Source organism: Camelus ferus, chromosome 12 (genome assembly GCF_009834535.1).
Source record: "Camelus ferus isolate YT-003-E chromosome 12, BCGSAC_Cfer_1.0, whole genome shotgun sequence".
NCBI lineage: Eukaryota > Metazoa > Chordata > Mammalia > Artiodactyla > Camelidae > Camelus > Camelus ferus.
Genome location: NC_045707.1, coordinates 41920008 through 41941844, shown reverse-complemented (window position 1 = coordinate 41941844; position 21837 = coordinate 41920008). Strand labels below are relative to the sequence as shown.

At 33.9% G+C, this 21837-nt stretch overlaps 1 protein-coding gene across 2 annotated transcripts in view; it reads left to right on the top strand.

Annotated features, from left to right (window-relative positions):
• The window catches only part of GAS2L3 (growth arrest specific 2 like 3), a 33153-nt gene extending 11748 nt beyond the window's left edge, over positions 1-21405 (top strand). For both annotated transcript variants that reach the window (XM_032493546.1, XM_032493547.1), the window contains exons 4-10: positions 3424-3592; positions 4729-4844; positions 6705-6846; positions 11016-11079; positions 11751-11889; positions 15526-15633; positions 17150-21405. In XM_032493546.1, the coding sequence (XP_032349437.1) occupies positions 3424-3592; positions 4729-4844; positions 6705-6846; positions 11016-11079; positions 11751-11889; positions 15526-15633; positions 17150-18481 (2070 nt within the window). In that variant the 3' untranslated portion in view covers positions 18482-21405. The remainder of the gene's footprint in view (positions 1-3423; positions 3593-4728; positions 4845-6704; positions 6847-11015; positions 11080-11750; positions 11890-15525; positions 15634-17149) is intronic.
• Positions 21406-21837: the final 432 nt, after the last annotated feature.

The window sequence follows — 21837 nt, the reverse complement described above, 5'->3', positions numbered from 1 at the left end:
TGACGTCTCTTATGAAGTTTTTGCTTCTCTCCCTGGTGAATGTGAGAACTTTCTAGGGTTTTCACCTCTTTGCTAATTAGGCTTCATTATTCATAAGTGCCTTGAAGAGAGGAGACAGCCAGTACTTAGTTGTTTTCAGTTGGTTTCTTATTAATTTAATACATTAAGATCTTCCTTGCCCCTTTTTATATCCCTGATTCTGATTAGTAAATAAGCATACAGCCTAAAAACCAATGAACTATAGTTCCTAATCTCTTTTGGGTCATAGTCCCCTTTGAGAATCTGACAAAAGCTACGAACTGTCTTGAGAAAAGGCCCGTTTGTCCACAGGCATAAAATTTTGTTTAAATGTACGGTAAGTTTATATACTGACTCAAGTTCATCTATAGACTACCTGTGGTTATGAATCTCTACAGTATGACAGCTTTCAGCATGTTTGAGAACAATCTTTATACATGCAGGTTTTGTTGTTAACATCTAACTTTTAACAACATTAATATGTTACTGACTAGCCCAGGTTTTTGTGGTCTTCTGCTTGCAACTATAGGAAAATCCAAGTACTCTTCTCCCTAACGTGGCAAGAAATGAGAATGACTTTTGTTAATATTAGCTTCTACATTTTCACACAGGATTTTCTCAAAACCACCTTTCTAATGAATTCACATTTTTTTTGTCAAACATTTGCATCTTCTCTGCCTTTTGTAGGCTCAGCCAAATGGGCAAAGGACAAATAACATTCTATTGACTGTAAAATACCATTGATTGTAAGATGCATCTTGATTTTGATGGTACAAAGAGTCATTTACTAATACCTATTCCTCAACTATTCAACAAATATTTTTGACTGCATCCCATGTGCTAGGTCTCATACTGAGTCCTGGGATTACAAACAGAAACAAAGGGAAGACTGGGATTACAAACAGAAACAAAGCTTATAAAGGGAAGACTTAGATAGTAAATCTTTGCTGTTCTCCTTTTGAAATAATTCTAAGAGAATTCAGGGAAATAAACATCTTGTCTTTTTCATACAACTTTATAGGATCCTCGTATATTTAGGAATTCATTCCCCAATTTATACCTGAAATAATGCTGCTCAAATAACTATGTTCCTCTTTGTCTTTGGTGACTTTTATTAAGTTTTATTACTCCAGCTTGCCTCTTGTGGTATATATTCATTTTTTTTCTTTCCCTTTGAGATTTTTAAAAAACATGTTTATTTCTCATCACAGGAGATTGGAAGCAGCTTTTTTTCCCATCTCCAGGTTTGTCTGGATTAACGATGGTGTTGTTGTGGCTTTTGATTTGGTACAGTAAGACTTGCCTCAAAGAAACCTCAAATTAAGTTATCTACATTTAAAAATCAAGAAAGAACTAGATTCACTTCATATTACCTATACTTATGCCTCTTTTTTTTTTTTTAAAAAAAAAAGCTTTAAAATTTTTATTTTAAAGTTATCACAAACCTGCACAGTAGTTGTTAAGTATAAAACAGAGATACTTGTTTGCTGGACAATTTAAGAGTAAGTTGCCAATCTAATGCCCCATACCTCTGATACTTTGGTACATTTCTCGCATACAAGAACTTCTTCCTGCACAACCACAGTGAAGTGATCAGAATAAGGATATTAACATTAGTACAGTACTACCATCTAAGACTTAGACCATATTCAAATATTGCCAGTTGTCTCAGTAATGTCCAGTTCAGAATCACCTGTTGAGTTTAGTTGTCCCGTTTCTTAGTCTTTATCAATCTAGAGCAGTATCTTCATCTTTGCTTTCTTTATGGACCTTGACACTTTTGAATATTACAGACTGATTATCTTTTAGAGTGCCCCTCAGTTTAGATTTGCCTGATATTCTTCTCTATGATTAGATTCAGGTTATTCATCTTGGTAGGAGTATCACAGAGGGATGCTGCGTTGTCTCACTGCATCCTATCAGGTGGCATATGATTTTGATTTGTTCCATTATCAACCATGTTCACCTATGTCACTTGGTTAAGTTGCTGCCTGACGAGTTTCTTTACTGTAAAATTACTCTTTTTTTCTCTTTGTAATGAGTATTTTGTGGGAAATACTTTGAAACTGTATAAAAATCTTTTTCCTCATGGAAATTCCAGTTTATTTTATTCATGTGTTATAATCCATTTATATCATTATTTTGATGCTTAAATTGTTCTTAATTTAGCCAGTACAAGTCCCTTCAAGCCGACTTCTGTGTCCTTTTGCATGTCCCCATCATTCTTTGAGCACTTCTTTGCTTTCTGGTAAAAGATACTCCAGCCCAGCACCATAGGGTTCATTCTCGTTTTCCTCTCATTCCATAGTTGTATGTCTCTTCTTTGGCAGTGAGAAACCTGGCTCCCATCTGATAAATGCCTGTGTATGTAACCAGTCTCCTGTTGTTGCTGCCACCCCTCTGTGAGCTGATGCCTTTCTCAGCTCACTTGGGCTCTGACACCATGTACTGGGACGTTCCCCCCATTGGCCCCAGTGGACACCCTCCTTGTCCTACTCAGGGTCTGACACTGCACAGGGCTGTCCCCATGTATGGATGCGCACCTCACTCAAGCTCTGATCCTCCATTTCAAGCTCCCCTCCTGTGGGAACCCCTTCGTCACTTCATTTGGTCTCTAATACTTCTTCCTTAATTGAGATTTGATACAGTCTTTTCTCTAAATAATCTTATATTAAAAGTGTATTTAATTGTATTTCAAAATTTTGTAAGTGTTGGTTGATAGCACATTTATGTTAATTTTTATTCTAAACCAGAGATTGACCAGTTAGTAAATATTTTTGGTTTTGTGAGTCAGTAGGCAAAATTGAAGCAATTATGAAGGTACTTATATAACTACTGTTTTAAAATGTAAAAAGCATTCTTAGCTTGTGGGCCATGCAAAATCATGTGACAGACCAGATTATTTAGTTTTTTCAGATAACACTGATAATATGTTTTAAAGTTTACAAAATGCCATTTATGCATTCATTCACTCATTTATCCATTATTCAATAAATGTTACCAGGCCCAATGCTAGATGCTCCAAAGATGTATCTTGTAAGGCAGGTATCATTAACTCATTTTACAGCCAGGATACTGAGACTCTGGTTAAGCAACTTGTTAAACTTACGCAGCTAACTTTCCAAGTGAAGGAAAAATATTATTTGTTGACTTTTATCTTCTTGGTTCGATAGTAGAATTCATTTATTAATTAGGCATTTACTTACATTTATCACTAAATTAAATATGGAAAAAGTTTCAATTATCTAGGCTAATAGTTTGCTTTTAGTTTATTACTTTTCTGCTGCAGTTTTGTATGTGTGTATATTAAATATATGGTCTATAATTCATGACTTAAATGTAAATGTTGGGCATGCTGACTTTTAACAAGGTCACATCCATTCAGTTGGTTGGTGTTTTCTCTAGGTATGGTTTGGAGAAGACCTGCCTCTAAGTCCACGGAGTCCGCTGACCCCTAGACATGGGCCAGGTTTGGCTGATGTTTGTCAGTATGACGAGTGGATAGCTGTGAGGCACGAAGCCACCCTGTTGCCCATGCAAGAGGATCTGTCAATCTGGTTATCTGGTTTATTAGGTAAGGCTTGCAAAGTGACTCAAAATTGTATTCTGTTATTCAGTAATGTTTATTTAGATTCTTACTCTTTGACACGGAATGATTGTTCCAAAGGCTGGGGACCCTCTAATGAATGAAATATTTGATGTCCCTTTTCTCACCAAGCTTACATTCTAGTTGGGAAGATATTCTGATTCACCTGACCCTCGGGGCTTGAATAGTAAGCTAGTCTGAGGCTTAACAGATGAAGTCAGTAGTAAAAGCTGTGAATAATCAACATTTTCATTGTTAGTGGGTTTTTTTATGTGTATAGGTCTAACTGGGGATCTATATTTTGCTGATTTTTTCCCCTTAATCTTGTGGCACAAGATTTTGATGGAATATATACTGTAGTTAAAATGATTACTGTTTGTGAGACATTGAGGGGCAGAGGCATATGAAACCTAGGAGGAAGAATCAGGTTGGACAATGTATGACATCATATTTCTTTACTCACTTAGAGGATATGAGTGCTCTGAACTCTTTCCCCAGAAAAAAAATTCTCTTTTAAAAGCAGAATTTCATGTAGCATTCCAAGGTTTTCATGAAAAGGAATATATATGTATAAAGCTTATCTGTGGCCTTTCAAGATCATTAAAAACACAGTAAATACTCTACCTTATATTAGTTTAAAGATTTGGATAGTTTTTTAAAGTTTATTTATAATGACAATGCTTCTAAAGAAGGAATTTTAGAGGTGAAAAGTTGGTGTTTCCTGAGTGCTTATTATGTTGTTATCTCTAATTTCTAAATTGCAACAAAGTCCATCTTTTTTATAGAGAATCTTTTTCTGTGTGCAAGCAGTAGTAATATGCTGTGAGTCAAAACTTAACCTTAATAGCGAACACTGAAATATAAAAAACACTTCGGTGTTTTTTAAATGAAATAAAGTAGATATTTTATTTTTTCTGTATTTAAGTTTTTTTTTTTTCCAGTTATCTTTCACTTAATTTGACATCTGCTGTTCTAAGTGTATCCTCTAAGAATAAATACTTGGAGTCTGATCTAATATTTGTCTAGTGTTTCAGTTATAATCTGATTATATTTAATTCAACTTTAACCATATTGTTTGAATTTACTGTTTCTAGAAGAATCTTAGGTCTGAAATATGTTTTTAGGTATTGAAATTAAGGCAGAGAGATTATTGGAAGAACTTGATAATGGAGTACTATTATGCCAGCTGATTAATGTTCTTCAAAACATGGTGAAAACATGCAACTCTGAAGAACCAAGGGTAAGAAAATGTTTGACAGTAGTGATTTTATACCTTGGTACATACTGATTTATGTACGTTTCTTATCATCTCTGCAAGGTTATAAACTTCCACCCAAACTATTCTGTAAGACCTTGGGTAGTTTACTTAATGATTTTGAGCATCTGGAAAAATATTCTCACTTGCAAAATGGAGAAACTAACATTTACCTTGTAGGATATATTTTCAAGGATTCAGCAGAATCAAATGGGATAATATATAGATGGATTAGTGCCTGGTGCCTAGTAAGTATCTAGTAGCTAGCTCTCACTGAGAACAATATAGACTTGTTGTGAGAGATGAATGAGAAAAGAGCTTGTGATGGTTCCTGGTACACAGTTAGGAGCTATCATCTTCTTCCTCTTCTTCTTTATATATTGTCTTGGTGGTAAATTCTGTAAATATTAGTTGAATAAATAGTTCTTTTTTAGGACAGTTTTCCTTCATTGACCCTGAAGTTATGATTTGAAGTAGATAAAGTCTCCTCTCTTTTCATCAAATATGGATGTTTTCACTTGTAGGCCCTTAGGTCTGTGGGTGTTCTCAGGGTCTGAACATTAACATAGTGCTGGTGGAAGTATAATAGTACCATCTTTCTGGGGGACAGTGGGTAATATATATCACATTGAAAATAAAGCAGAAACTTTAATACATAACATAATTCTACTTTGAGGAATTTATTCTAAGAAAATAACCACAAACTTACAAAAATGATTGTGCAAAAAAAATTAAGAATAACCTAAATGCTCATCAGTAGAGAAGTTGTTTAAAATTAATTATGGTACCTAACAGTAGAATATTATCTATTCATTAAAAATGACTATTTTAATGTTTTTTTTTTACCCCAAAAGTTGCTTGCAACCTGTCATTAAGTGTGTATGCATACATGCACACAGAAATCAGAGTTCAGAATAGTGTGTTCTTGTGGCATTCTGTAGGTACAGGTATACTTGTGTATAGAGATGTCTTAATAAAATGTGGATGAGAAGATTTCATTTGATACTAACTATCTTTGTATTTGGCTGTGTTGGATTTTTTTTCTGTATACAATTAGAAAAACTCACAAAGCTATTTTAATTCTGGGAAATAATAGCAACAGGAAGGAAATATAAGGAACTGGTAACAGTGGTTATCTCTAGGAAGAGAGAGGAACTGAGGGATAAAGGGGGGAGAAAGACTTATACTTCACTGTGTTAGTGCATTTAAAAAAATCATATGCGTGAATTTCTTATTCAAGTGAAAATTTAAAACTAAAAACCCCTCAGCCTCAGCATGATTATCTGAATACTCTTGTCCAAATATTAAAAAAAAAAAAGGATTCTGTAAAACTTAGATTGTCAGTTTTCAAAGAACTTGAATTAAGAATGGGCTACTACTTCCTTATTTTAAAGTCTCCTCAAGAAACTCACAACCATATTTATGAATCTGCAAATAAGGAAGTAAACAAAAATAAGTGTGTTTGTAAACCTTTAACATAGCAGTAATTTTGTGTTTGTATTGAACTATGTATGGAGAGACATCCTATAAAGATACGCTTTGGAATTATTAGACTGTCATTTTTCATTTTAATTAAGACTCTTGTGTTATTTTAAAAATAAAGAGGTTAGAGATGCATGATCCTACTTCTAATTTTGACCAGATTGTTTTCCTAGGAGTCATTTTCTGGAATATACATAAAAAAAGCAAAATAAAATATTTTCAAAGATGCCTGCCTTTCCCCCTGTATTGTGCACTTTTTTGTTAACATTCGATGCAGTGACTATTTATTTAATAATGTTAAAATGGACATCTAATGAAAATATCCTTGATGCATGTATGAAATTAGTCTTTTGTCTTTTCCAGAATTTTCCAATGAGAAAAGTGCCCTGTAAGAAAGATGCTGCGTCAGGTTCATTCTTTGCTAGAGACAACACTGCGAACTTCCTTCACTGGTGCAGGCACATTGGAGTGGATGAGACTTACCTCTTTGAATCTGAAGGTTTAGGTAAGTGTTATTGTTGTTGTGTTTAATGCTTATTAGGATATTTTTCATATAACTCAGTAGAATATTTTTTTCCAAATAAGGGCTCAAATGCCACATCTCATTTCCCTAGAAAAATTTATACTCGAAATACACGTGAAACAATTGGAGAATCAGATTCTGAATTAAATATATGATTAAGCTTTTCATTTATAGTTACAGATCCTAAATATCTAGAGTGGCCTAGACATATTTTACTTCCTAAATGAGTTGGCTACCGGAAGGTTCTGGACTAATAATGCTTAACTAATTAATGTTTTCATCAAGAATTACTTGGTAGAGTAATTTGTCTTTAGGTAATTACAGAAATAACAGAAGGCCAAATGTTGTATGCTCACAGTGCTTAGATTTACCTCATAAACAGCAGCTGCCAACTTGGTTATCTAAGTGGAGTAATGTTTTTGACTTAATGTTTTAAAAGATCATACTCTACTAAAGAATTACTGATGTATTTTCTCACTTTAAGTCAACAGAAGCATCTGTGCAGTGACCAAAGTGAAAACCATCGAAGTTTCCTCGAAGTATTTATGTATATACACACAGACACACAGACACACACACACACACACACACACACACAGACACACAGACACACACACACACACACACACACACACACACACACACAGAGACACACACACACAGAGACACACACACACACACACACACACCACCACACACAGAATTTATAACTTTTTGTTAGGAGCAGTAGCATACTAAGTGTGGGGGTCGTGGAAGTAGTAGTCTGCTCTGATAGAGACAAGTATTTTATCACTGGCATTGCTCAGAATTGCTGGTTCGTGGTGGTAATAAAAAGCAAACCAACTGTTAGTTGGTTTTATTATTGTTTCAAGTTACTGTTGTTTTAAATATTTCTACTGACCATGCACACCCTGTTGTCTGCAAACAGGGTAGCTATTCCCACTATTACCTGTTTAGTATGCCTCTAGAGATTCCCATCCAGTATAGAATTAAAAATAATGGATTGCTGTTTTACCCACCAATTTGTACCCTGCTTTAATCCAGGTGTGCTGATCATTAAGCATATTAGATTTCTTTTTAGTTGTAGCATTTTGAAAAATTGAGATATGTTTCACATACATAAAATTTGTCTTTTCAAAATGTACACTTCAGTGGTTTTTAGTATATTCACTTTGTTGTGCAGATATCACCACTTATTAATTCCAGAATTTCCATCACTCCTAAAAGAAAACCTGTACCTAGTTGCAATTGGACCAAGTTACCATTCTCTGGCGACCACCAGTCTACTTTCTCTTCCTATGATTGGCGTACTTTTCATATAAATAGAAGCATACAATATGTGGCTTTTGTGTCTGGCTAGTTTCAGTTCACATTATGGTTCATTTATGCTGTAGCATCTGACAGTACTCCATTCCTTTTTATGGATGAATGGTATTTTTTTGTATGAGTATACCAATTTTTTTAATCCATTATCAGCTGATGGACATTTTGATTGTTCTTACTTTTATTATTTAATAATATTATTATTATGAATTATGCTGCTATGAATGTTTATGTACTAGTTTTTGAGTGAACACATGTTTTTAATTCAGGGATATACTTAGGAGTGGAATTATTGGGTCATATGATAATTCTGTGTTTATCTGAGGAACTACCAGACTGTTTTCACAGTGGCCACACCATTTTACATTCCCACCAGCAATGCACAAAGGTTCCAGTTTCTTTATATCTTTGCCAACACTTGTTATTTTTTAAAAGTACAATTGACCCTTGAACAATGCAGGGACTAGGGGCAGTGAACCCCCAACCCCTACAGTGGAAAATCTGCATACAACTTTACAGTCAGCCCTGTGTATCCATGGTTCTGCATCCACAGATTCAACCAACTGCAGATCTTGTAATACTGTAGTCTGTATTTATTGAAAAAAATCCGTGTGTTAAGTGGACCCATATAGTTCAAACCCATGTTGTTCAAGGGCCAACCGATTAACCATCCTAGTGGGTGTGAAGTGCTATCTCATTGTGGTTTTGATTTGAATTTCCATAATGACTAATATTGTTGAGCTTTTTTTCATGGGCTTATTGGCCATTTGCATATCGTCTTTGGAGAGATGCTATTCAAATCTGCTCATTTTTTAGGAGGGGTCAATTGTCTTTTTTTGTAGACTTGTTAAGAGTTATATTCTGGATTCTAGGCCATTGGATATATGATTTGCAAATATTTTATCCTGATCTTTGGATTGTCTTTTCTTTCTTGATAGTGTCCTTTGATGCATAAAAGTTTTTAATTTTGATGAAGTTCAGTTTATCTTTTCTTTGCTTATGCTTTTGATGTCATATCTAAAAAACCATTGCTTAATCCAAGATCACACAGAATTTCACCAATGTTTCCTCCTAAGAGCTTTACAGTTTTAGCTTTTAGATTTAGGTCCTTGAGTTTTGAGTAATTTTTTGTATATGATGTGAAGAAGGAGTCTAAATTTTTCCTTTTGTATGGAGATATCCAGTTATCTTAGCAGCATTTATTGAAAAGACTGTTCTTCCCCCTTTGAGTTGTCTTGCCACACTTGTTGAAATTCAATTGAACATAAGCATGTGGGTTTATTTCTGGACATTCAATCTAGTGCATTGGTCTGTATGTCTGTCCTTATGCCAGTAAACACTGTCTTTATTACTGTAGCTTTGTAGTAAGTTTTGAAATTGGGAAGTATGAGTCTTCCAACTTTGTTCTTATTTTAGATATTCTATGTCTCTTTCAATTCCATATGAATTTTATCATCAGCTTGTCCATTTCTGGAAAAAAAAAAAGGCTGTTGGGATTTTGACTGGAAATGTACTGAATCTGTAAGTCAGCTTGGAGAGTATTATAATAACAATATTATGTCTTCCAATCCATGAGCATAGAATGTCTTTCCACTTATTTATATGTAATTTAATACCTTTTAACAATATTTTATAGTTTTCAGGATACAAGTCTTATAATTCTTTGGTAAATTTATTCCTAAGTATTTTATTCTTCTTGAAGCTGTTGTAAATGTAATTATTTTCTTAATTATATTTTAGATTGTTTTCAGATTGTAATCTACAAAGTGCAGTGATTTCTGTATATTTATTAATCTTGTATCCTGCAACTTTAGTGAACTTGCTAATTAGCCCTATTAGTTTTTTTTATAGACTCTTTAGAGTTTTCTAAGCAAAGGACCATGTTATCTGTGAATAGAGATAGTTTTCCTTTTTTCCATTCCTGGGATGCTTTTTATTTGTTTTTCTTATGTAAACACCCTGGCTAAACCTCCAGTACAATGCTGAATAGAAGTTGTAAGAGTGGACATCCTTATTTTCCCTAGCCTTAGAAGGAAGACATTCAGTCTTTTACCATTGATAAAGATGTTAGCTGTGAGTTTTTCAGAGATGCCTATTTTCATATTTTTAAAGTTCCATTCTATTTCTAGTTTGTTGAGTCCTTTTTGTCATGAAAGGATGTTTGGTTTTATCAAAAGCTTTTTCTGTGTCTACTGAGATAATTCTTTTCATTTATACTTTCAATATAGTGTATTGATTGATTTTCATTTATTGAACCAACTTTGCATTACTGGGCTAAATCTTACTTGCTGCTGGATTTAGTATTTCATTGAGAATTTTGTACATCTATATTCATTAAGGATATTTGTCTTTAGTTTTCTTGTGATGTCTTTGTCTGACTTTGGTATCAGGGTAATATAGGCCTCATAGAATAAGTTAGGAAGTGCTCCCTCCTACATTTGGAAGAGTTTAAGAAGGCTAGTCACACATAGTCCTATGCTAAAGATTGTTTAGAATAAAATTGAGGTGATACATCTCTTCAAATAGAATCTCCTGTTGAGAGATCTGAAATATTAATGTAATAGTACTAAGCCCTTAGTTTTTTAGACCTAAAACACTATGCATATAATGGTCATCCATGGTAGGTTTTCGTCTTCTTGTTATACAGTTTTGTTTCTTTTTTAATTTAAGGAAGATGATAATATGTAGAGAAAACAAAAATCTTTTCTAAGGCTCCAAACAAGTAAACTTACTGTATTAATCATTCTTTTATTTTACTTCTTCCATGCCAGAAATATATTTGCCTGTTTAATTTGCCCCTTAAAATATGTGGTCTTATTTTTTCACAGTTTTGCACAAAGATCCAAGACAGGTGTATCTTTGTCTTCTTGAAATTGGTCGAATTGTGTCAAGGTATGTATTCCACAATATTTCAGAATTTCAATGTCATAAACAGTTTTTAGGCTACTTTATTTTAGCTAGAACACTTTTTAATAAGTGAAAATAATTTTTGATTGAAATGAAGTAACTTAATTTACAATTTTTTCTTTCTTTTTGTTTCTTTATTAACTTTGTTCTGTTCATGTGAGCCATGTCATGTGTTAACATTTACTTGCTCAATATATCTTGTCTTCATTTAATATTACACTGTAAAAGTGGATACTTAAATTTTTTAATTAAGAGCAGAGTAAGAGTATGCAGTCTTTTAGCAGTTCAAGGCGAGGCAAGTCCTTTGAACACAAAGAGGATGTAGTAATAAGGCCGAGGCTTGGTATCCTCCGTACCTAGCTCAGAACCATCTTCACTCACAAGCTGCTTATTTGAAGGCACCTTTTAGGATCCTTGATTGAATACTAGGAGCATCCAGTAACCCAAATATATATGCTGTGATGTAAAGATGATAATATGAATTTTTGGCAATCTGTGGGACATTAAAAATGATTTCCAGATGTCCCAGTGAAATAACTGGTAGAAGAGAGTCAGACAGACTTTATTTTAAAATAAAGTATAACCTATTGTGATATGCAGGGAAGTGCTTGGGTCAGACTTCACTTGCTTGATGAGATTTCATAATTGGTTTTCAGATATGGGGTTGAGCCCCCAGTATTAGTAAAACTTGAGAAAGAAATTGAGCTAGAGGAGACCTTACTTAATACTTCTGGACTTGAAGATTCCATCAGCATTCCAAAATCGTGCTGTCAGCATGAAGAGCTGCATGAAGCTGTAAGTACTTGCTATACTATCTTTCAACTGTGATGCCTCAGTCTCATAGTTTGCCACAGGCGATGCTATGTTTAAAAGAAAATGTTCTTATTCAGAATATACACCAGTACTGATTTCCACTCTCTGGTGAGTTCAGAGCGTCGTATGTTAAAGGTGACTTGCTGTTGCCTGTGTGTGATGAGGAATGGGAGTGTACTTGAGGATGAGTGGGGCAAATAGACTGGAACCCATCATGAAGTGTTCTGTAGGCCAAAGAATTCACTGGTTCCTTTTTAAATTTGATAGTGCTGTAATCTGATTTGTAAATCACAAGGATTACTCTGGTCTTGTAGAGGTTATATAATCCAGGCAAAGGATGCTGGGAACCTGAACTTGAGCAGCAACAGTAGGTAAGGAGCAAAAGAAACAAATGTAATGTAAGACATATTTAAGAGAATTGACAGGAATACTAATTCTAATAGGGAGGGGAAAAAATCTAGGAGAATTTCCAAGGTTTCAAGTCAATGGTACACTGATAATTGAGGAATATAGGAAGAGGAAAAGTTGTGAGAGCAAATTGATGGGATTTTTCTGACTGTTCCCCCTGACAGAGTATTTGCAGACTTGCTAGATGATGGGTCTCAAATGAAAAGTCTTCAAAACTTTACCAGTACATCATTAGGTAGAAGTTAATAGGATTACAGTTGCTTAGGCTGTGTGTCTTCTGCCGTGACTGCAGTATGATAAGTGATGGAGGTGAACTGAGCCTCAAAACATTTTTTTCTGCTTAGACTGTTGCTTAGAATTGAGTCTTTTTTTGCATTGTAGTATTTTATGAAAGTGCTTAATGTACAAAATTATTCAAGAAATAATAAATAAGTCATTACTAATAAACTGTTGTTTTGATTGTTTTGTTTAATATGATAAAAGTCCACAGTAAAACATGTGGATAGCCTTGCAAGACAGGTTAAGAAAATGTCAGCCTGAACAACTCTTTATCAGGCCTGAATATTATATTACTGCATTATATTACTGATTTATATGATGCCTATGAATATCAGTATGCAATGCAGTGATAATGTAGTAGGTAAAAACTTGATTTTAAATCTCATATAACCTAAAATAATGGTAATTAAATAAAAAGGAAAACATTTTTTATTAAATAGGAAATACAATATGTTAATTTTCCTATTATATAAGGACCATATACAGTTTGATAAGGAAAACATTTCCAGTAGGTAACTGACTGTTCACATAAGAAGAAAATACAATGTTGAAATTTGCTGATAATCAAGGAAATCAGATATATGATTTGTCACATCAACAACATTTTTTAAAATTATGAAACTTGGTGCTGATAAATTCTGGTAGAACTCTACTCAGAGATTGCTGTTTGCAGTGGAAAACGATGTAAACTTCTGAAAAACAGCCTTGACGAATGGATATCAACAGCCACGAAAATGTTCCTCTTTTTTTTTTTTTTGGCTTGTTTGTTTTTATGAGGGGGGAGTAATTAAGTTTCTTCATTGATTTTCACTTGGAAGAAGTATTGGAGATTGAACCCCTGACCTCTTGGGTGCTGAGCATGTGCTCTACCACTTGAGCTATACCTTTCCTCCTCTTTTTTTTTTTAATTGTATTTGAAGAGAGAAAAAGGTAGCATGAATGAAAGTGTTTATTGCATTATTATTTATAAGGGTGAAAAATTGGAAGCAATCTAAATAATCCCAAATAGGGCAGTGGCTAGGTAAAGTAGGAGTCATTATCTTAACAGAATAATAATTTTATGTAATCATTATGAAGACCATGTAGCAACAAGAAAAATGTTTATTTTGTGAAAAGTGTGTATCAGAACAAGGAGAATGAAAATAATTGATAGTAGTGCCTTTACAAATGATTTTAATTTCTTCAGCTATTTCCTTTAGTGTTGTAATGTTAATTATGCAATAGATAAGCCAGAAGAGAACATTTTTTATTTACAGCTCTTCTTTTAGCCTCACCACTTTCCTTAGATGGTGGGTTAGTGCTGATTTGTACTGCTGAATATAAGTGGTTCTTGTATATTTTAAACAAAGAAAATAAGTGACTTTTCATGTCTGCATTCTTGTTATGAGAACTAAAAGGAACACATTTCTTTAAATATATCTGTGCTATATAAATATATTCAATGTCCACCTCTACATACATGATCTACAGAGATCTTAGAGTCATGTTTAAGTAAGGAACAATTATTATCTGATTCATTATTTAGAGTACTATTAAGTATACAACTGTAGTTCTGTGTACTTAAGAAACTGTAATGGATGGAAAATAATGACTGAAATATATATCTGCTTTCCAATTACTTTGTTAACTAATGTGTAAATGTTTTAAATAATTGTAAATTCCTTACCCAGGTTCAGATTATTTTTAGCCACTTTTTGCATGTGGTGTGTGTATGTGTGTGTGTATGAATGTGTGTGTAGTGTGCACATATACCCAGGAGGTAAACAAGATAAACTTGATTGAATGTCAGTTCTATTTATGATCATGTTATTTTGCTAAATGAATGATATAGGGAGATAAATCCAGACCCTTCTGATCAGGCCCAGGTGAATCTACATGTGTGCATTAATTTTGGGTTAGATAATTAAGAAAATCATAAATTTCTATTAATGTTCAGCTAAATAAACTGGGTATATCTGAAGAGACTTTCTTTATCCATCATCCCTAAATTCAATTAAATGAATTTGTTCAGATATACTCTGTGTGACAAGTAGTTGAAAGAAATATATATGGCCTTGCTTTTTCAAAAATGTGATTTTAGGAAAACAAAGTATTTTCTGTAGTGGCTGATATGTGACTTCTTTTTTCAAATCAAACCTATCTCAGCAAATATTTTCATTTAATCGGTTTATTTTAATTTCCATAGTTTTAAATATAGAATTCCTGAATTTTTGTATTTATTCCAGTTTTTACCATGTTTTGGATATTTACTACAGTTAAAAATTCTGTAAGCCCCTTGAGGAATAGAGGTAGAATTTTCCCCTCAACTTTCATCTCCTTAGTAGACTATTGAAACAAAGTGGCACTTTTAGAAAAAAGCCTCTTGAATTGAAATTATTTGAATTTACCCGGTCTGGGGCGACTAGATATAAATGTCTCTGTTTTAACAGTAAATTTGGAACAAATCTGTATTACTTTAGCATAACGGTAAGGGGCAAGTGAAAATTCCTGGTTAAACTTTATCTGACTGGCCGACCTTTGGTTTGACAGATATATTAATCCGGTCTTGAAACAATTCAGGCTTAATAATGAACTCACACGTTTCCTGTGCCTTAATGAATGTGTTTTGAATTGACTTCACTCTTGTACACATGCACAGGCCTCCTCTAGTGGTCAGTGAGTGTACTACTGTGAGTAGTCAGCTTGATTGCACTTGGGCAGAGAGAAACTGACTCAAGACTTCATCACTGATAGCTTTTATTAGATTAGCTACTGTCCAATCTGAATATTTGTCAACAAGTAAAAGAGAAGAGGTAATAAATAGTTGCACTGTCTTTAAATTTTTATCTTTGAGTTTGCTTTTACCAGCTATCAAATAACCTTGCATTTTAACATTAAACAAAATAGTTTTTGTCACAAGCACTAAATTTTGTCTTTTATTTTTCATTTTAGGTTAAACATATTGCAGAAGACCCTCCTTGTAGTTGTTCTCATCGATTTTCTATCGAGTACTTATCTGAAGGACGGTACCGACTAGGAGATAAAATACTCTTTATAAGAGTAAGTCACCATTACATCCTACTTACATTGAGATCTCATTTTGGAATTGAATTTATTGCTTTACCAAACTTCTTTCGCTCTCCTTTTACTTTTTAAAAAATTGGAATAGAGGATGTTATTAATGGAAGAACTTCACTCTTTAGGGAAAATATGGAATACTTACTTTCAAGAGTATATATACAATGAGTTTAGGTAAACACCTTTAATATAGCAAACAACTAACTACAGGATAGTAAGGCTATTTAGGCATTGAATATAATTGGGGGGAAAAAGAATCCGTATACCTCAGGTAACTTATTCCATTTCTCAGATTTCTAAAATGGAATAATTTTGCATCATAAGAAGAAAAAGGCAAACCAAATGCATCTAATAAAATTAAATATCAATCGGTAAGAAGAAAAATAAATAGAAACATTGCACTTTATGATAATATATACTTTGGGTCTTAAGAATAAAGCCTTTTTTTTTTTCCTTGACACAGCATCAGTATGCCAGCATACATGTTCATTTTCTTCCTTTGTCCCATCTGCAATTTGCAGTTGATTAATCATTTGCTGATGAGATGGAAGTTTTACCTGTTCAGAATTCTGCCCACTTCTGATGCAAGAGCTGTTTTATTCCCAATTTAAGAATATAATATAAAAGTATGAAAAATATTTCACTACCCTTATTTTCTTTTATTTCATATATTATCATTACCTTCTCACACCTCCTGAACTCACACAGAAACACAAATGTGCATGTTCCATCTTTTAATTAGCTTTCTTTTCTTAAAGGCAGTATGATACAGTGATGGTGCATAGATTGTGGGATTAGAGTTAAAATTTGCAGAGGAACCTCATACAATTGTGCAAATTTGCTTACTGAATGAATAGGGGCCTGAAGTCCAGCTCGGGCTGTGCTGGTAGACCCAGGATGTGTCTTATCTGCACAAAAGCGCCATTTGGGTTGGAGCAGCCTGGTGTGTTTAGGGCTGGGCCAAGCTGTGTGATTTGGGACAGTTTCCTTAGTCTCTGAGAACCATAATTTTCTCATCTGCAAAGAAAAACTAGTAATAAGTTGTATCAAAATTTTTGAACATTAAATTGATATGATATATATGAACGTGATTTATTAAATTCTAAAGTATGAGTTTTGGTCATTTTTTTCTTTCTGCTGTCATTTTTTTCTTTATTATGAGACTTTTTTCTGTAAGTCCCATTTCTCCTCTCCCTCTCCTTCCTTCTCTTCTCTCCTATCTTCCTTCAATATTCAATTCTTTATTGAACAATATTGTCCTTACAGTTTTGTATGTTAGTAATGGAGGACTCTCTATTGTTAGTTGCATGATTCAGTATGAATTAAATTTATTATTTTAATAACATAAGAAAGAGACTGTCGATTTCTAGTGAAGCTGTTAGCAAACACACTGAACTGAATTCACAGGTCACAGGCATCACAAATTGTGAGTGCTAATGAATTGTAACTACACCTTACAGTTTTACAGCTTTATTTTTTACTTTCTTTTGGGGGAAAGATGCTTCATGGAAAACATGTCATGGTCCGTGTCGGTGGAGGCTGGGATACTCTTCAAGGATTTTTGCTTAAGTATGATCCCTGTCGAATATTACAGTTTGCTACACTAGAACAGAAAATTCTAGCATTTCAGAAAGGAGTGTCTAATGAAAGTGTGCCTGATTCGTGTGCCAGAACACCTCAGCCTCCTGAAATGAATCCTTTGTCAGCAGTTAGCATGTTTCAGAAACAGGATTCAAAACCTGGCACACCCATTGGTCTTCCAAGGAGCAAAGAGAAGCAGGTATGTTCACCAGCTGTGTTGCTGCCAGCATCTTCCCTGAAAGGAGGTGATCTAGCCTCCAGGTCAGTCCGTTCTAAACTTCCAAATTCTCCAGCTGCATCTTCTCACCTTAAACTCAAATCTTCAAAAGGCATAACAAAGAAACCACAGGCTCCTTCAAACAATGTGACATCTTCACCTGCTTGTCTAAAGCCCGTAGGTAAAAGCCCTGCTTCACCAGCTTTATCAAGAACTGCACCTTGTGTGTCTGAGTCATTAAGAAAATGTGTCCTATCACCCAAAACTCCTAAGGCCAAGTTTGTTCCAGCCAAGGAGTCAAGAGAGATGCATGAGTCTACACTTTTGCCAGATAAGCGTTCAGGAAAAACTGAACCAAAGCATTTGAAACACAGTCATGTATCTTCCAGGGATAATGCAACGTGTCACTCAGCTGCATGTTTAAATTCATCATCAAAGTGTCCAAAGCCACCTAAGGCAAATCTACATGTAAGGCCTAACCCCTCTCCTTCTATCTGGTCCCCTCCAAAAGTGATGGCATCCGGTTCCAAAACCACGACCACGGGTCCGGAAACACGGTCTGAGCCATGTGACAGAGCCCCGCAAGCGGGGGCAATGCCAGCCCCGAAACCTAAGTCAGCCTGGAATTTAAACCAGCCACTTTCTGTAGCCTCAGTTGCTCCTACAAAAGCTGCACAGAAATCGAAAGATAAAAATACTGTTTCAGTTGCCAAAAAGCAGCCTCAGAATAAAAGCACATCCCAGAAGACAGGAACCAGCGCCTCCAGGTCCCCTGGCCGCACCCCACTGTCCATCATGAGTGTTCCCCAGTCTTCTGCCAGAACACAACCAGACCCAAAGTCAACACAGACTGCCACCAGGAGCCAGGACTCAGCCAAAGGGCCTCCAAAAAGTGACAAAGCCCCAGCCTCAACCAGGAAACCACCTTCCTCTGGCAAGGAGGCAGTTAGTGGAGATAAAAAATCTCCTGCAAAGAAAAAGGAAGATGACCATTATTTTGTTATGACTGGAAGTAAGAAACCTAGAAAATAAATATAACATGTCATTTTAAGAAAACAGAGGAAAGAAAGAGAGGGAATGTGTTAGCTTCACATCTTAAGTTTCTCCTAATTGTGTTTATCCATTTGGGTTCAGACATTAAATACAGTAAGATGAGGGTAGAGGTTGGGGTGATGAGAGGGCTCATCAGAATTCACCAGAAGGTCCCCTTTTAGGCAGACGGTTGTGAAATTACCACGAGGCTGTCATTAATGATAGACATTTATTGTCTGTTAATGTCTGTCCATGAAGGGAAATATAAAGTTAAATAACACTACTAGAGTTATAACTATAGTTGCTATGTTTTGAATATGTATTAAATATGGAGGTTGTTACCTGCTAATAGTAACAGAGGTGCTCTTAATGTAAGTTACTGCATTTTAGTTTAAAAGCAACGGTTCAGCACTTGTCTTACAAAAGGCTCCTAATTCAGTTTCCTGACCAGGGTAGCCTGATGGGACAGTACCAGGTACTGACGGCTGCTGCTGCTGATTAGCTTGCTGTTGCTCTGGCTTTGGTTGGACTGTTACTAAATTTTTTTTTAAGCTTTCCAAATTAGAAGGAACTGATTTTTTTAACTGACTCACATTAACATTGGTAATATTTTGTTACCAATATTTTTGGTAAAAAAGTAAAACCAATTAAGGTATTGACATATAAATTGAAATTTGTAAAAAATATTTTTCATATTATTTATAAGAATGTATACCTTGTATTTTAGATGGACATTGTGCAATGTGAAAACGGAAATGATTTGGTAGTTTTTAGCATATTAGAAATATTTTTAAAATAATGTAATTTTCTGTGAGTGAAGATACCAGTTTTTACACTAAAATAATGCTGTTTAACATCAAAATTATGTTTTAACCATCTCAAAATTAAGGTGTGATATTAAAGAATCTTAAAGCGCTGCTATATAAAAATTCTATCATGTGGTTGTAATTTTTCTTTAGTGAGCACAATACCAATTTTAATTAGATTCTCCCAATTATGTTAACTTTCTTTAATAAAGTCATGCTTCAGTTTTCCAATGGCAAATGGATAGTATATATGCATCGTTTTCTGTTCTGTAGGCAGATTCTCCAAGGAACTTACCCAGATCATGTAATGACTACATAGACCTCATCAATCTAAGATGATACTTGTAAATAATTTGTTTTTTAAGAGATTGTAACTATTTTAAAATGATTAATGTACTCTCAAAAGTTTTAGGGATATGTTTAATAACTTTACAGTATTATCAGTTATCACAGGTTGTTATATTCACTATTAAGGTTTGTATTTCTCTATTTCAAACTAAAAGTGTTTTCTAAAGAAAAATAATGGTTCACACAAATGTGTAATCATAGAATAAGCATCTTAAGCTGACTACTAATGTTGATAGATTATAAAACAAGAAACCTTTGTATAAAACTAAGTGATCTTTTGTCTGAGGAATACAGTTAAAATCAAAGCTATATGCAGGCTAGTTTTTGAAATAATTGATGCTTCTCTTCTTAAAAGAGACAGTCCCAGAGGAGGGTATAGCTTTGTGGTAGAGTGCATGCTTAGCATGCACAAGGTCCTGGGTTCAATCCTAGGTACCTCCACTAAAAAAATAAAATAAAAAATTAATTAAAAAATACATAAAGAAACCAAATTACTCCCCCCCTCCAAAAATAACAACAGCAAAAAAGAGAGAGACAGTACCTAAATACTTAGTTTAGTTCCACTGTTGATCTGGGCATTGAGGTAATATTTACATCTTTGGAAGGTGAGTCAATGTTCAAGAAGTACTGGAAGTTTTACATTTTTAGTGACAAGAAATATTTAATGTATCTTTAAAGAGGAAGAATTTTAATTTCAAGAAGGAGTTTATTCCTTTGTAAGACCAAACAATACTTCTGTTATCAGTAAATTCTACAACTTAAAAAAAAAAAAAGGTAAATGGATGTAACTGATTCCAAGTAGATTTCACAAAACTGTAAACAGTAACTTTTGTGTTGAGAGTAATCAGGAATCAAAGTATCATCTGACACAAATTCCAGGAATTGTTTTTTTTTGAAAATTGGAAGTTAATTTATAAGTAGCCCTATTCTTCATCAGGCTACTGATAGTACGAATTTCCAATTCCTGTTATTCTGTTTTGATTTTACACTTTGATATGGTGAGAATATTTTTGAAATACTCATTTTATCCTATATTCATGATCAGGGAATTTCTCCAATTATATTCACATTGGATGAATTTTTATTTCTATATAGCTTTCTCTTCCAACATAAAGTATTTTTTTAAAATAAACAATGGCTGAGAGATACTTTATTCAATATATTTTGAAATGCTGTTAAAGAGCTGGTATATCCAGTTTTCACAATTTTAAAAATACATTGTTGAAGTTGGAAGGAAGTTTTCATTTCTTCTTAATAATAGTGTGAGATTTTTAAAGTTTCTTTTTAATACTTAATAAAATGAATATTGAGCTTCAATTACTGAAATATCTGGAAGAAGAAATAATGTCTGCTTTCAGGAAAGAATGGAGTAAGTTTTTATTTTTCATTGCTATAATTTGTTAACATGACAAGCATACCAAATTAATCTTCAGAGGAAAATGAAATGCTGATTATTTTTACATTGTTTGGACTTACAGTGTTGTCTTTCAGGCTTATATCTTCAAAATGCCTTGGTAAATTAGATGATCTCTAACTTTCCTCTCCACACTGAGTTTAGTTAAGGGAAATTTTTTGAGAAAAAAAAATTACTATTCCTTCTGCAGTCTGTCTCTGTCTGACTTAAAAATCTATTACTTCTTTAAAAGGTTTCAGTAACGTATTGTTTATGATACATTCTTACATCTAGGTTTACATACTGACTCTATCTGAATCCAAATTTGTGTATGTTTTCTTGTGCCAGCAGTGTTTGTATCAAATTTTAACTTGTATTTTCTCAAGCATTAAAATTTAAACATATATATCAAGTTCTCCGTTTGCTTTTTTGGGTGTTCTTAATACATTCGAATCACTTGATTCATGTGAGAAATTGCACATATGAAGCATTCATAATTTGAGAATAGCTTTAATTTTATTGTTTTTTAAAATGTTCTTCTCATTGTGGAATTTATTTCACTGCTTCCAGGAAACTATAAAGTTTTGCCATTAAGTAACAGTATTTGTTCCCCAAGTGGCCCTAGAGCCTCCATTTTAAAAAACATTTAAAATAAATAATTGTCCTTCGAGTGAACATGTTTCATATGCGAGAAGTTCCAAGAGGAATAAATGAATAAATTTAAATTTCTCTCACACAGCCCTGAAACTGCAGTACAAAGTGGTGTCCTGTAGATCCCTTCAGTGATCCATTGCGTTGTGCTAGGTGCT